We start from the raw sequence: 16,668 nt of genomic DNA, 5'->3' as shown, positions 1-16,668 counted from the left end.
ATTAGGGAGCGTGAAGAGGAAATAGAAGATATTCTCGATAAAAGCCGGTTCAAAATTCGTCGCCATTTGAAACAAGCAAAACCACCAATTGCGGACGGTAGTCAAACCGTAAAACAAGAACTCGACTCCACTAATTCCAAAACCAAGCTCCCAGACATTCCTCTCCCTAAATTCGACGGTCATTATGAAAACTGGATTTTCTTCCGTGATCAATTCAAATCGATCATCTGCCGCCGTGACAATCTCGACGATTTTGAACGGCTACATTATTTGCGAATGTGTTTGTGTGGAGAAGCAAAAAATTTGCAGTGCAACGAGGAAACTTTTTCATCTCTTTGGGATGCATTGAACCGTCGCTACGAAAATAAACGGTGGCTGGTCGAGAAACATTTGGGAGACATATTTCAAATTCCGCATTTGACATCCGAGAATGCTTCTAGTTTGCGATCGATGCTTGATAGTTTTGTGAAGCACATTCGTGCTTTGAATGCCCTAGATATTCCCTTGGATAAAATGTCAGAACTAATTTTCGCCCAAATGGTTATGATGCGTTTACATCCTCGAATCCGCCGGGAATATGAAGCTGAGCTTGGAGAGTCCGATTTGCCAAAATGGAAAGAGTTGGTGAGTTTTTTGGCCAACCACTGTCGTATGTTGGAGAATTTGGAGTGCCTTAATAAAAGCTGTGGTCCTACTTCTTCGATTCGTCCATCTAGACCTCTGTCTGCTCCTGGCTCTCGTGCACCGTCTTCAAATCGTCCCTTTGTTGCAACTGCCACTCGTGAGCGTAGCAAAATCAGCTGTTTCTTATGTCGGCAAAACCACTATATCAACCAGTGTGAAGAATTTCTAAAATTGACACCACAGCAGCGTATTGAAAAGGCTAAATCACTGAATCTTTGCTTCAACTGTTTGTCCAACAACCACACCGCACTTCAATGTACCCGGAGTTTGTGTCGAACGTGCCAGAAAAAACACCACACTTTATTGCATTTGGACCCAAAACCGTCGCTACCTGTAGTACCTCGTGATGTCGTCCTGAGTAATCAATCAAACGGCGGCTGAACCATCTGTTTCAAACACTACTGTGGCACAAGCTTGTCGATCGTTCCCTATCCAGCGCCAGGTTCTTCTCAACACTGCTGTCGTCTACGTTGAAGATCCCCGCAAGCAGTTACATAAGGTTCGAGTTTTGTTGGATTCCGGTTCCATGGTCAATTTCATCACTGAAGACTGTATCCAACGGCTCGGTTTGAAGAAAATTAAGGGCAATGCACAAGTTACAGGAGTCTGTGGGAATACTTCGTCCATCCAGTACAAGGTCCAAACTGTAATTCGTTCCACCACATCTTCCTTTGAGACTGAAATTGAGTGCCTGGTTACCAAGAGGATAACGGCGAATTTGCCAATTGAAGGTTTCGACACAAGGTTCTTGATGATTCCAAACAATTTGGATTTAGCAGATCCGTTCTTCAATGTTCCAGATCGCATCGATGTGTTGATCGGTGCCGACGTCTACATGAGAATTTTGGAAACAAGGCGAGTCCCACTGCTGCAGGGAAGCCCTATCATGCAAGAAACGCTATTCGGCTGGGTGATAGGTGGCAAGGTAGAAGTCGAAAAACCACTTGTTTCTGCCTTTGTCTCTAATGATGATCTGGACCGTTTGCTAAGAAGCTTTTGGCAGAGTGAAGATAGTGAGACGGAATCAACGCTTACTACCCAAGAGGAACAGGCGGAGCAGCATTTTATTAAAACTCATCGTCGTCAAAGGGATGGCCGCTATATCGTGGAGTTGCCGTTCAAGAAAGGTTGCCCAGACCTAGGTGATTCAAGGCAGATGGCCCACAAACGATTGCAAGCCCTGGATAGACGTTTGATGAAAAATTGGACATTGGCTACGGATTACGAAGACTTTGTTAACGAATACGTCAACCTTGGCCATATGGTGGATCTGGGTCCCATGGAACAATACGAAGCTTCATCTGGTCAAGACTACTTTTTGCCTCATCACGCCGTTGAAAAACCGGATAGTAGTACAACAAAATGCCGGGTGGTTTTCGATGGTTCGGCGCCGTCTAGCAACGGAAAATCATTGAACGACAACCTACTTGTGGGTCCCATTATTCAACCGAAGCTGAACGAAATAGCAATGAGGTTCCGTGTTCCGAAGATTGCATTTACTACTGATGTTAGCAAGATGTATCGACAAGTGAAAATCTCTCCGAATCATCAACCATATCAGCAAATCTTGTGGACACCCAACAAAACAAGCGAGCCTCACGTGTATCGATTGACAACGGTGACCTACGGGCTAGCGAGCGCACCATTTCAAGCGGTTCGGACTGTGAAGCAGCTATGTATCGATGAAGCAACACGTTTTCCTGACGCGGCGAAAGTTGTCGCGAAAGATTCATACATCGACGACGTGTTGACAGGGGCGGACACACTAGAGCAAGCCATTCAACTGAAGGATGAAATCATTGGACTGTTTGATAGTGGTAAATTCGAGCTCCACAAATGGTGCTCCAACAGCAAACAGTTTCTTCAAACCCTCCCTCAGGACAAAATCGAGAAGAAGTTATTGGTCGGTGAAAAACAATCAGTCAAAGCTCTGGGAATCTTGTGGAAACCGGAAGAAGACATGTTCGAGCTCAATGTTGATCCGATTGTGATTTGCAAGGTTGAAACTACAAAACGGGAAATTCTGTCTAGCATCTTCAGATGTTTTTACCCTATTGGTCTGGCAGGACTGATAATCGTCGTGGTGAAGTTCATCATGCAAAGCTTGTGAATGAAAGAGAAAGAATGGGACGAAGATGCGGATCCAGAGGCCATCGATTGGTGGGTGGCATTCATATCGCAGTTAAAAGATCTCCATCAAGTCAAGATACGTCGGTGTATTCTGCCATTTTCTTCAAAATCTATCCAAATCCATGGATTTTCCGACGCTTCCAATCTCGCCTATGGGGCATGCGTCTATGTAAGGTCGACAAACGAAAACGGTCAGGTCAATTTGTCGCTAGTATGCTCAAGGTCACGAGTCGCCCCTATTAAGCCTGAACTCACAATACCCAGGCTAGAATTATGTGGTGCTTTGCTCTTGGCTCAACTAGTCACTGATACCATAAATGCCCTGAATATCCCTACCGATAAAATTGTTCTATGGTGCGATTCAACGATTGCTCTTGCTTGGATCGCACGCCGACCTGAACAACTGAAGCAATTTGTGGCAAATAGGGTCACTAAAATCCAGGCGATGACGTCAGCGATGGAGTGGCGTCATGTAGGTACCAACGACAACCCAGCGGACATCATATCAAGGGGGTTGATGCCGAATGAGCTCCAATATGCTACGCTGTGGTGGAGCGGTCCCGAGTTCCTGAGAGATGGCGAGGCAACATGGCCAGGAGAATACCAAGAACCAGATAAGGTTTACGAAACAGTGAACGTTTGTGCCGAAGAACGAAGCGAAACATTTCCAATTTTTGAAAACGTCAGCTCGTATCGAAAAATGGTTCGTGTTATGGTGTGGATCAACAGATTTATCGGCATCTTGAAGAAGAAGACGGACGTCCCGAAAACATCGTATATGAGTGGTGCAGAGAAGACTATAGCTATTCGTCAACTAGTGAAGCTAGTGCAAGGGGAGGCCTACCCTGAACTAATTAGCCGGTTGAAGCAAGGAAAGTTGATTGACGCAAGGCATAGGTTGATCACCCTATCACCCTTTGTCGACGACCAAGGTGTTCTTCGAGTGGGAGGACGACTTCGCAACAAAAGCTGTAATTTCGACATGAAGCACCAGTACATCTTGCCTCCGTACCACAAACTTACGGAAGCTGTCATTCGGGAGTATCATCGCGAGAACATGCATTCCGGAAATCAGCTGACGTTGTCAATGATAAGGGAGACGTTTTGGATTGAACGAGGAAAATCTGCTGTGAAACGCTACAACTGCTTGCGGTGTTATCGACACAAACCGAAACAACTGCAACAATACATGGGTGATCTTCCAGCTGATCGAGTAGAATTAATCTACCCATTCTACAACACTGGAGTAGATTTCTGTGGACCGGTGTACTTGAAGCCTACAATCCGTTCGCTGACAACCCGTTTGAAGTCCTACATTTGCGTGTTTGTGTGCCAAGCAACCAAGGCTATACACCTGGAGTTAGTAGGATCCCTAACTTCAGTAGCATTCATCGCAGCCTTGCAAAGATTTGTGTCTCGACGTGGAAAATGTGCCAAGCTAATCTCTGACAACGCGACCAATTTTGTCGGGGCCAACAACAACCTCAAGGAACTGCATGAGCTGTTTAATTCTCAACCGTTCCTGAAAAACCTGAACGACTTCATTGAAGAGAAAACCATCCAGTGGATCTACATACCTCCACGTGCGCCATCGTTTGGAGGATTGTGGGAGGCTGGAGTTCGATCGCTGAAACACCATTTGTGCCGTACTTTGGGGGAAGCAGTTCTGACATTCGAAGAAATGACCACCGTACTGACGAGAATCGAAGCAACACTTAACTCCAGACCATTATGTGCTCTATCAGACGACCCGGCAGACTATAACGCTCTGACGCCGGGACACTTTTTAATATTTCGACCACTCAACGCCATTTCCGAACCAGACTTGACGAATACGAACCTACATATCCTATCGAGATGGGATAGAATCAAGCTCTACGTGCAACACTTCTGGCGTCGATGGAATATCGACTATATCAATCAGCTCCAACAAAGATCGAAATGGCACTCCAAGATTCCAGTGGCAGTAGGGCAGCTGGTGGTAGTACGTGAAGACAATGTTCCTCCTCAACAGTGGTTACTTGGGCGCATCGAACAGCTTTTCCCCGGAAAAGACAACATCGTAAGAGTCGTTAATATACGCACAGTGCGAGGCGTATACAAAAGATCTGTATCGAGACTCAGTCTACTACCAATCAAAGACAACGACAATAATGTGAACAACAACGCAGCGCAAGAATAAGTACCGAGAAGGCTTTCAACGAAGCCCAAAAGGCAACATCACGATGTCCCGAGAAGAACGCAACAGTGCCCCGAAGCTGGTGTTGAAAGGTCCCTTTCAACGGGGGAGAATGCAGGAAATGTAATCAACTTGTCCCGAGTGAGTCGCTCTATTTTAACGTGCCATTGCATCAACAACCACAGGTAAATTTATAAATGTTTCTATTAGACGAGTTTTGAGGAATAAAGACAGAAATACGAGATAAATAGAGATAGGGCTAGAGAGTTTTCCTACCTAAAAACTATAAATTTGGATGAGTTGTAACGTTTCGATCTCTTTTCCTAAAAACGCGACTAGACCGCAAGATTGTTCGCGGCAATAATTACAAGTTCCGAGTAATAAAGTTAAGTTTTAATGTTCCGAGAATAAAAGGTGTTAATTTGTATCGATGTGTGCGAAAGAAAAAGGTTCCCTTCAGCTATCCGGGAAACAGTGACCTATCAATAAATTACAGTCCGCTTATCATCGTATCGAACATTATCGTTGATCACGAGTCCATGCACACGTGAACTAAGTCGTCAAACTACAACCACAGCCGAATTCACAACCGAGAAATTATCATTGGCTTAGCTAGCACCTCACCTGGAGGTCAACGTCAGCTAGTCTGAGAAATCAAGGAGACATCAACAAGCACCAAGCCGTACAATCGGCACGGCAACAACCTTCACAGACTCAATAGTGCTAAGGGAACTACCTGAATACTGAGAGGCACCTCAATAAGTATCGGGACATTGGAGCCAAACGGGCGTTCTTCGGAGGCCTTAGGGCCTCCATTCAGGCAAGTCGTTATATATTAGGCCAATTCAGTTGAAAAAGCCGTCTCTCATTTTATTGATATAGTTGATCGTCGTCCATGGTTCGAGCACCCACGTCAACGAGCAAGCTGGTCATGGTATGTGGTCATCAAAGGTCTGCACCACTACAATCCATCGCCGTCAAACCAGACTGACACAGCAGTTATCCATGGCATCCCGCACAGTACAGTCGTTCACTCAGCATGCAGCTTACAAGAAGAAGCTCGGCGGTTCCTCCAGCACAAATGCTCCATCACATGCTCCCGGAGCAGCCGCTCCGAGCCACAGATAAGTATCAGTGTTCCAGTTACCGTTATTCATAAAAGTAAGATTCTGACGCCGTTTGGTTTTCACAGAAATACAAAGACTCGGGGATGTTCGCCAGTCTGGAATCGCCGCCAATCTAGCCATCGACGGCTACAAACCGCAGTCAGGAAACGGAAGCTAAAATGGTACCACATCACGAGACATCAAGAGCACCGACCGAAACAGCACTCGTATCATTTGGAGCTGCACAGCCATCCACCACGAAAGGGTTTTGAGATCAACAAGTTAGCAGACAACACTATACAGGACCTTCCGTCCAATGATGACATCCTCAGACCTGCAGTAAACAAGTGAAAATAGACTAGAAAACACGAAATTAGTGTATGTAGCCTACATCCCAAACAATTATAAGCCTTTATAGTTAGAGCTGCAGTTTGTTGAAAGCCTTCATCTTCAGCTTACCGTCTTTCAAGGTGGGCGGTATGTTCACGCGTGAATTGAATATCGTATTAGAGAGGAAAATTGGAAGCATCCAACTAGCTTCCTTATGACAATCGTCGACATAACTGAGAAATAAGATATGCGTATGTGTACTTGCGCGCTAAAATATTGTATAGCATTATTATCCAATTGTTACAAATTCTCGAAGTAAATGTTTATACGGAAATCTTTGTCATTAGTCCGTCTATAAAATCTCCACAGACGCTAGAATCAGTGATAGTCGTTGCGACTCGTTGTCCAAGCGACATACAGTTTGTGTTATAATCCGCGCGCAGTTTAATTCTGCTGTTTGTTATTGTCAGTTTGATTAAATTATACCAAGTTAAGTAAAGGCAATCCTGTATAATAAATTACAGTCCTCTAAATCAGAATTCCGTTCATCCATCCTCAATAAACCGTGTATTTGTTAAAGACAAAGTGATTGAATTCATTGCCTAAGCCCACCGACAGTGATAACAACCAGCAATCGCTCATATGTGCGTCAACATGCAGTACGGGACAGTTTTGCTGTTAGTTAGATTTTGGCAAAACGGATGAAACCTTTCCAGGACGAAGAACTTGTTAATGCATTTGTTGTTAACATCGTTTGTCCCGGAAATAGCCTCCTTCAGTAGCATTAGTAAGCGCGGAACACGGTGAAGAGTAAAAGTGCTCGCAGAAGATTTAAAAGCTTCGTTACGTGAAAAAGCCGCCTGCCTGGTATTGATGGTCATATTCGAATGACAGAGAAATTGGCAGCTTTGATCCTAATGCAATGTACAACTAACGGGAAAACCCTGAGGGCTGTTAAGACATGTGTAAAGGAACTTTTTTCTCCTTCGAAAACTTAACTGCCGCTAACCGCAAGTCAGACTTATCTGGATATGGCATCCAGCCTGTCTTGCGGTTAGCGGCAGTTAAGTGGCCTTACGATTCATGGAGAACCAGCAATGACAGGAAAGAACAATGACGTTTTGTCAATTCTAAGCAAGGAAAAGCAATTACGAAAGCAAGGAAAGCGAATGCAATAGGTATGGCGATATTTCCCTACATATTCACCAAAAGATTTTTCTAAAATTTCATTCTTTATTGAAGAAGCTTGCAGCCATAGGCTAGCTCACCTCTGATCAAAAGAATCGATATGCGAAAACGATCAATATTCCTAGAGTTACGGCGCTCATTATTAGGACAATCAACTTTATCAACTATTAGGGAAGTCAACCACATCCAAATCCAAATGATGTTGATGGAAATGAAAGCCGAATACGAAGACTTGCTGTATTATTGCAAAGTTCATTGACTAAGCCGCAGTGTTGGTAAAATCATTCATAAAACTCATTCATCGAGCTCTCCCGCACGAGCAAACTTGTTTGCGAATTTAAAGATTTGCATCACGCCTGAGTTTTTCATGCCAAAACGCATCATTTCACTCATTTGCCAAAAAATCATTTCGCTCTGAAAAGCGTTTAAAATCAATTTGCTGGTAATTTATTGTTTACACAAGCAAGAGTATTCATTGTTCTATGCGATGAACGTCAATTAACGGTTTTTAACGAAGGAGAATAAAAGAAAACTTACGATGATTCAAATGGATGATTCAACTCAGCCATGAGTTTTTAGGTGCTGAGTTGATGCGTTTCAACTCATGACTGATTTGAATCATCCATGAGTTTTGAGATTTTGAGTTTATCCCAACACTGCTAAGCCGTGATACCACACTTGAGAGATTTTATTATTTTCGAAAAGAAAATTATTCTATTTCTACAATGTAAAAGGAAACCACTGCCCGAGCTGAATGATCCTGAATAGATGAGTGACTTGGCTGTTCTAGCAAATATCGCTATGCAAGGCAAGGAACAACAGTCCAACTTGTATTATCCAACATTGAAGTTTTTGAAACAACACTAGCACTTTGGCACAGTTGATTGCTGAACATCTCTCCCAACGTGTTGAAAACAGTTCATGTTCAATATGCTGGTAAAATAACAATGTATGAAATGGATGAAATCTTTCAAATTGATCTTTATTGAAACAACGAAAAAAAAAATGATTGTATGGACGTCGTGCTTATTTTTTTCTGGAAAATAAAAAAAACACTGTTTGTTTTGAAAATATTTAAAAAGTTATCCACGCCAACAAGTGTGAAATCTTAAAATTGGTCCGTGGCTTGAAAAGGTTGGGCAGGCCTGTCTTATGACAATCGATATTTTTGCATGTAAACCAACTTTGAGCATAAATATGAACAACGTTATACGCGGACACAGAACTGGACTCTGTCTAAACGGACACAGAACTGGACAAATATCTAAACCATGAAATAAAGGTAACTCAACTCTATCAACAGGCTTGTATTCTGTTTCACCGCACATCTTGCTGGTGCAAACCAACCGTCCTACACCGCTTGTGGGTGGATACTAAATACTGTGGTTCATGTATGTGGGGTGGACTCCAACCATTAACCACACTATACCCGCGCCACTCGCTGGAGTATAAAGTTCAACAGAGTAAACAACAACATTATAGCTACAACAACGGGAATGTTTATGGGTCCGTGAACACATTTTAGATCCCCCTCGGTGCCGTATGGGCGAGTTTGTTAACGCAAACAACAGCGTCTGGAACAGAGTGGAAGGCCAAGCTGAAGAAATAGAGCAACTGCAGTAGCAGAAGGGCAGCTGAAACTAATCCTGTTTGTGTTTCGTGAACAAACAGCTAATACAGGAGCAGCCACCACCATCGATTAAAGGTTCCTCCAAAGCTACGCGATTATTTAGCCGCCGCGGCGACAGCCTGGCAGCAGTACGGCAGACCGTATTCGCAACGATTATTGTCGCATTGGTTTAGCACAACCGCTTCAACAGGCTGTCGTCGTCGTCGCAGTAAAATAATCGCGAACATTTGAGGGAGCCCTAATACTGAGTTAACTTTTGCTACCCTACTGGTTACATATAGTGGTATAGTGGAAGTGAAGGTTCGAGGTTTTAGGTCATGCCAAACTGAGTTGGTGTTTCAATGTTATTATTATCAGGATAGTTTTTGAACCGAAATGGTTACTATCAAGTAATTGAATACAAATTACTTTAATCATCAAACTTTGTTCCGGTTACCTGTGATGCATATTTTAAGAATTTTTTTAGGCTTTGATACCGATACTGAGCTCTATCTAAATTCGCATATGTCTGATTAATATTGCAAGTTCTTAAGCACATTTTCGAATTAAAAGCCTAAATTTCAATATTAATGCAAATAGTAAGTATGATTTTCCACTAGGTGTTTTCAGTACAGTCTAAATAAACAGGGTTTCCGTTATAACTCACTAGGCCCCTCAAATCGCTAGGCAAACTAAAGACTCCAAAACCCCATCTCCACTAAAAGAATGAGCAATTGCTTGGTTTTTGTTTCATTTTACTGCCGAAACAGTTTTTCTCAAATGCCATAAATTCCTCGCTGACTTGCAAAACCACATTTCGGAAACAGCAAAACCAAAACCGCTCTATCAACCCCTATCAGATGGAGAATACTGCTTCCCGTCCCAGCCTAAGCCACCCAGAAGTCGAATGTGCAAGAGATTCCACCCAAGTGGAAACAATTTTGCCATCAAAACAAAGACAAGCCGCCCATCCATGAAACGATTTAGCAGCTCGGCTCTCGCACTATTCTTCGCTGCCCCCAACCGAATGGTGGCAATCGACAAGACCCCTTACCAGAATCAGATCCTCATCAACCGAAAGAGTGACAATAGACAACATCCGCAGATATTGGGTCGATGTCGGAAAACGGAAAGCCGCCACCCAGCGCACGACCCTTCCCACTTAGCAAGAGCTTGCGAAAAGTATATCCCCATCGAAGTACTTAAAAACAGCTCTCTTCCATGTGCGTCGTCACGAAACCCCTTTGTTTTCCGAAGTCAAAGACAAAGCGCAAAAAAGCACAAGAGAACGCCTATAAACAATTCAGATGAATAACCCAAGTGGCCTGGCCGCCCCGTCGTCCTGGGTGCCAAAGGGACGGGAAGCAGTCAGCCATTCAGTGGTTCGCAGTCACTGTCAGAGGAGCTGCTCTGCCTCGGTCGCCATATCTATAGATAGTCAAGATGATAAGAAGGATAAAGTGTGTGGTAAAGTGTTTGCCTTCCGAGTTGACTGACAACGTGGCTGTGCGCGACGTTTCTCTTGCAACGAAATAGTTATCCCGCTGCTGACGACGCGACGGTGGTGGTATATCAGGAAAGGTAGCGCTGCCAGCGAGGAATCACTTCCGTAACAAACGCAGATTCGTTCAACTCGTTGTGTGTCGTTCCCAGGTTTACTTAGTCACTAGAAATGAGTTATATGGGCGGCTGTGGGTGTTTGATGATGTTTGCCCATGTGACTCTTGAAGCAATTTCCAGCGTCAGTTTATTCAGGATAAAGTGCCGTCGTTATCAACCGAGCTTGATATTTGTGTATCGTGGATTGCTATCTAATAGCATACTTCAACACACGCTATTTAGGAATACGTTTCTGGAAGACGGTTGACTAGGGTAAATGATGTATCTTGGACAAGCGCAGGACATTCATTAGAAAATATATCGAGATTGAATAGTATAAAACAATTGAAAACCACTAGGTTCATCCAAATACATAACCTATGATTAGTCTTGTGTCTCCATTGCCCAATTTTTGAGTAAATTACGTTTAGTAGGTGTAAACTGTGATATACTGCGAACTGAAATATTTTCTTTTTGGACATCAAATATATAATTTCGACATGGAAAATTGATATATTTTGGACAGAGTCATTTTCTCCTAATTTAAAAATAACCACCTACAGATCTCAATGGTATGACTTACCTACACGTATCCACATTAATTTAAATGCATTTATTTGCTTAACTGACATAGATTAAACCAGAAATTAACATTGTTTCGCAATCTTATCGATATCATTGAAAACAGCCTGAAAGTTGGCAATTAATGGTTCATCTATGTACTGTACATGGGATGACCAATAAATGTATGATGCATAAAAACATAACTTCATTTTGGTCACTCCTTTTTCATCCGTCTCAAGTTCATGTTAAGCGATTGGAATATGTTAGTATCTCAATTACAATTAAATTTTGGCCGCAGGACCTCAAGATTGCCGTTTGAGCCAATTTAAACGTGTTTCAGGTGCATGTTACGAAGAGTCCTATAATGCATGTTCTCCTGCATACTGGCGTCCAGCAGGCACTTTGATAGGAAACTTTACATTTTAGATAATTTTAAAGATAAACAATAGTTGATTTGTGAATTCTCATCAGGAGCCGCTAGAGTTGAGGTAAAAGTATGCAATGATCATACTTTCCATAAAACATTTCCTACACATTATCTAAAATTGATCGAAGAAGCTCAGGCTTGTCCAAAATATGTACATGTCCTAAATATATCATTTATCCTATTATTCGCAAGCATCACAGAATCCAAAACATTCACTCACGTTTTCAAGGGCACATCACTCAATACGAAGGCAGCGGACAACTTTTGTTTTTATTATTGCAGCTTTGCTGCGTCGCAGCATGCATGGAATAATGAAAATGATAGTTGTGCTATGTAGTTGCGTAGCCAGAAAATTAGTCTGAGGGGAGGGGGGGTTTTCTGAACTTTTTTTTCGAAAAAAAAATTTCTTCTAAAAATGTTGTCTCTGAGAGGGGGGGGGGTATGTCCAAAACCACCCCCGTGGTTACGCCACTGGTGCTATGCTTTCATATTGAGTGGTGTGCCCTTGAAAACGCGAGTGAATTTTGTTTTGGATTCCGAGATGCTTGTCCTTAAATCATGCTATTTGTCGAACAATCGCTCATTTTTGCATTACTTTATATTACAGTTCATTTAGGCTCAACTTTTTGACATTTTTTTATCAGCATTTTTTTCAATTTTTACAAAATAGCAGTCCATCCCAAGTAACAATCCTGTGACCGTTGGGTTTAATATGAATTTTAATAAGGTTTTATTGTGGGAATAATTAAAGCCTATTGTTTTATGGTGGTCATAAACAATGCTATAGAACAAAGATTTTATATCACTCTTGAGATATCCATAAAACTCTTATAAAACATGTTTTAAAACTGAACTTTTTGGTAACTTTGAAGATTTAAAAATAGTTTTATTATTGCTTTCAAATGCGTCATAAAACCAGTTTGGGTTACTGCTTTAAAACTACTTAACGTGACTGTATCCATTCGCCATGTTGAATTTGGAAAGCAGTGTTGCTGTATAACTTATACGTGAATCATGCAATAAGACGCATAATGAGGTTAGCATATTCATATCGACATAATGTGAGTGCCATGTGTTTCTGATAAATTTAAGATGCTTCTCATTTCCCAAATTTAAAAACATAGCTTAAAAGGGACAGGTAAAAAATCCCCTGGTCATAAGAATCTCCGGTGTTATCCAATAACACCAATAAAAGTTTGGCAAAAACAATTCGATTTCTGTCTATAGTAATTATGTTCTTTGAGAAGGGTTATTTGAAAATTATTGAACTGTAACTCTTATGTTAGTTTTGATTTTAATGTGGGAAATGAGACACATAAATATGAAATGCTGTTAAATATATGCACTTAATTGGGTTGCGGCTTTTCATGAAAAGCCGATTCAATGAAGAACCATTTTATTTCACAATGATTTCGAGTTTCCGGTTTTTAAAAAAGTGAAGAAGTAAATAATGTAAAAATGTAAACATTATTTACTTCTTCACTTCACTTCTTCACTCCTCATGCACATGTACTCCTGGTTAAAGAATTTGGCACTGTATACACATATTTGATTCCTACGAATTACACCAAAAATACGAATGTGTAATATTCCATATATTCGTAGGTTCACTAATTTCAGGAAATTACTAGCATTCGTAGATTTCTTATACGGATCCGCAAATCCGCCGAGAGCTTTAATTTCCACAGATTTGGCATCTTTGCCCGTAGGATGAAAAAGTGCTTCCCGCCTCTGCCACTAGGCTGCATGTTATCGAACCTAAGGCCATCTGTTGTAGGGAAGTGTAACCATGACAAAGTTTTATAACAGGTTTAAAACGGTCATGAAGTAACCAAGGAGAATTATTAAGGTTATCACAAAAGCCATTGAGCTATTTATCGCCAGATTTTTTGTTTTCATAAAAAGGAATGTCGCCATGTTGAAACAATGATCAACGTCATAACCGTGATTCAAAAAAATACATCAATTACGATCAAATAGACTATTCATTAGAGGAATAGAATTATTTCTGAGGTTTTTTGATAGAACCACGGTTACTTTATCACAAACTATTTGAAATTGAAATATTTTGAGTAGTTTGGAAAATTATTAAATTTCCTATTTCCATGTGATTATTTGATAATTTCGAGGCGCGTTGATTTTAAGCTTCTACAAACTCAATATTCACAATAAATTTGGTTGCGCATGTCATTCTGTTGTATGAACTTCTTAAATAATGCTTCATTTTCAACATCAACCATCAGTAGAATCAGAAGCATTATTTTTCACACATCACCTTTACATAGGGAACATTGTTATCTAGTGAAAATGAAAACAAAGGCAATGGAATGACAATAAATACAATCCATAATATGAAATTTAAACAGTTTTATTGTTACTCTTATGATGGTCACGACAACCTCTTATAGAGTACCAACAAATTCAATACAATGTTTTATTCTTGTTTTATTACTACTCTTAATATGGTTTTAAAAACTTCTTCTAGATTGGTCCATTAGGCCGGAAGGCTATCTTAATGATGTTATGAAGAGGTTTTGGTGGAGTTATTAGTTTTATTAGCAACTGGTCATGAAAACCTCTTATAGAGTATGATAAATCTTAAAATGTTACTTGGGCATATATATAGTCAAACCTCCATGAGTAGGGATGAAACGATACCACTAAGGTATCGATACTTTTACTTTAAAGTAATATCGAATAAAAGTATCGATACCTCTTAATATCGAATTAAAAGTATCGATACCTACTCGTATCATATGAGCACAGACAAACAGACGTAACACTAGAGAAATTACCATCGACCATGACTTCAACGATCAATTTGAATTTGATTGATCACACGTTTCACAACTAGAGGCGCTAGCGTCATAATCCTTCGAGTTTGACATTTCACTCTAGCGCCTTCTGGTGACAATGTCATACGAAACATTGTTTCGTGTAACATGCTCGCAAGGTGGTGGTAGAGGAGTTGAGCGATGGATTTTTCAGCAAAATGTTCAAGCTGTTACGTCTGTTTGTCTGTGATATGAGTACTCATAAATTTGAAATAAAATTATTTTGTCATTAACAAGCAGTTATCCATAATTTAGCCACATTTAGCTGTAATGAAAAAATCTGAAATAATAAAAATAGCAGTTGTGCGTTGCTGCCGTATTGAGTGGTTTGCCCTTGAAAACGCAAGTAGATTTAAATTTGGATTCCGGGAGGCTTTTGTTTAAGCACTTTCACATTACTTTTTGTCCATTGATTCTATAATTAACTTACCTCGAGATCATTAAAATAAAACTTAGTTCGCTTTTGAAATTTTCACAAATAGTTTATAGCAGTTAGCAGAAATAAGTGTTGAGCAGAAAAAATTAAATACTTGAAAGTATATATTCGATTTAAATACTATTAAATTTTAAATAAAAAAAAAAACAATTTTTCTATTTATCTTTATTATATTTAATGGATTTTGAATTGAGTACTCAATTGATTCAACTACTTCAATTCGATACTTACTTGGTATTGGACACCAAAGTATCGATTACAAAAGTACTTGGTATCGAATCAAAAGTATCGAGTATTTACTCGTATTTACTTGTATCGATTCATCCCTATCCATAAGTCGATATCGAAGAGACCATCGACTCACGGAAATATCGATTCGAGGAATAGAAAATCTTTGGAAAGCTCTTTGTAGGGACCATCACAGTAACCCAGATGGATAACTAGATGGATGTTTGAGTTTTCTAAATGTCACTTCGATTGTAACTACCTCCTTTGACGTCCTCACGTCTGTGGAGGGGACGTCCTTACGTCCTCCTAACTATCTCTATTTGATTTTGGGGTTCTCAGGGTCGGTTAGACACCTGCTTAGGAGAACACACGAACCTTATCTCGAACGAAGTGGACGTAATAAGGACGAGTCAACGAACATGCGGGAAATTGAAGGAAAATGTAAAGATATATGGTACATTTTATGGCATTTTCCATTTATTTTTTTCAGAATCGATTTATGGTATTGGTGCTTAGTATTGGTGCGGCCGATCGGAAACGTTGGGGCCATTAGATGACATGCGAGAAATGTTCACATACCTTGCCTGCATACTAGTTGTTTCTCGGCTCACGGTAGCAGCAGGTTTGGGTTCGGTTTGACGTGTCCGGAAGGCGGTGATGGAATTTTGAGCCAGATAACCACCGCTAGCTTGTTCCAGCCGAGAGAGGGTGGCAATCGCCTTGCGAGATTTCTAGCTGCGTGGAAAACAAGCGGCCGGTTGTCGGCCGCGGACAGCGAATAGGCTCTGTCGTGGGTAATCGGATGACGTACAAGACTCCCTGGGTTCTTGAAACGGTCTGGTGAAGGATTGACCAGGATAAATTGAAGATTTATGTGGGTATTCTTGGTCTTAAAAATACTACGTGCGAAGTCTTACAATTTTCCTTTATTATTTATATATGGTACCGCATCTCGTGTTTCTTCGTTGACTTATTGTTACCTTATACGGTAACACGATCTGTCAAAATTGTACACGCCGCACATCAAATACACCGGCGTGTATTAATGCCGATATATTTTCAATTCAAAAGTAGATATTCATGTATTATTTGCATTCATTGGATAAATTTTATTTAATTGTTAAAAATAGTGAAAAATAAAATAGCATTTTTTCTGCCAACTGTGTAGGACAACTTTGTCTCGGCAATACAAGTTTTATTCATTTCATATCAACATTAATTGTTGCTTTCGACTGTGATTGATTATTGACGACGGTATTTTTCGGCTCTTTCAGTCTTTATGATAAGCTAAAACGGGTTTTGCGTCAACTATCCAACGTTTCGGTGTTTATTACACCTTCTTCAGGGATTTACG

The 16,668-nt window shown here is 40.8% G+C and overlaps 2 protein-coding genes across 3 annotated transcripts in view; one reads left to right on the top strand and one right to left on the bottom strand.

Moving 5' to 3' along the window:
- LOC134225026 (uncharacterized) overlaps positions 1–16,668 on the bottom strand; it is a 304,150-nt gene that overhangs the window by 275,790 nt on the left and 11,692 nt on the right. The gene's annotated exons all lie outside the window — the stretch shown is intronic.
- LOC134222609 (uncharacterized) lies at positions 3,260–4,996 on the top strand. The gene has a single exon (XM_062701772.1). It carries the CDS (start codon positions 3,260–3,262, stop codon positions 4,994–4,996), a length of 1,737 nt encoding a protein of 578 aa, XP_062557756.1.

The sequence above is a fragment of the Armigeres subalbatus genome, chromosome 3, assembly GCF_024139115.2.
Source record: "Armigeres subalbatus isolate Guangzhou_Male chromosome 3, GZ_Asu_2, whole genome shotgun sequence".
NCBI lineage: Eukaryota > Metazoa > Arthropoda > Insecta > Diptera > Culicidae > Armigeres > Armigeres subalbatus.
This window is presented reverse-complemented; position numbering and strand designations above follow the sequence as displayed.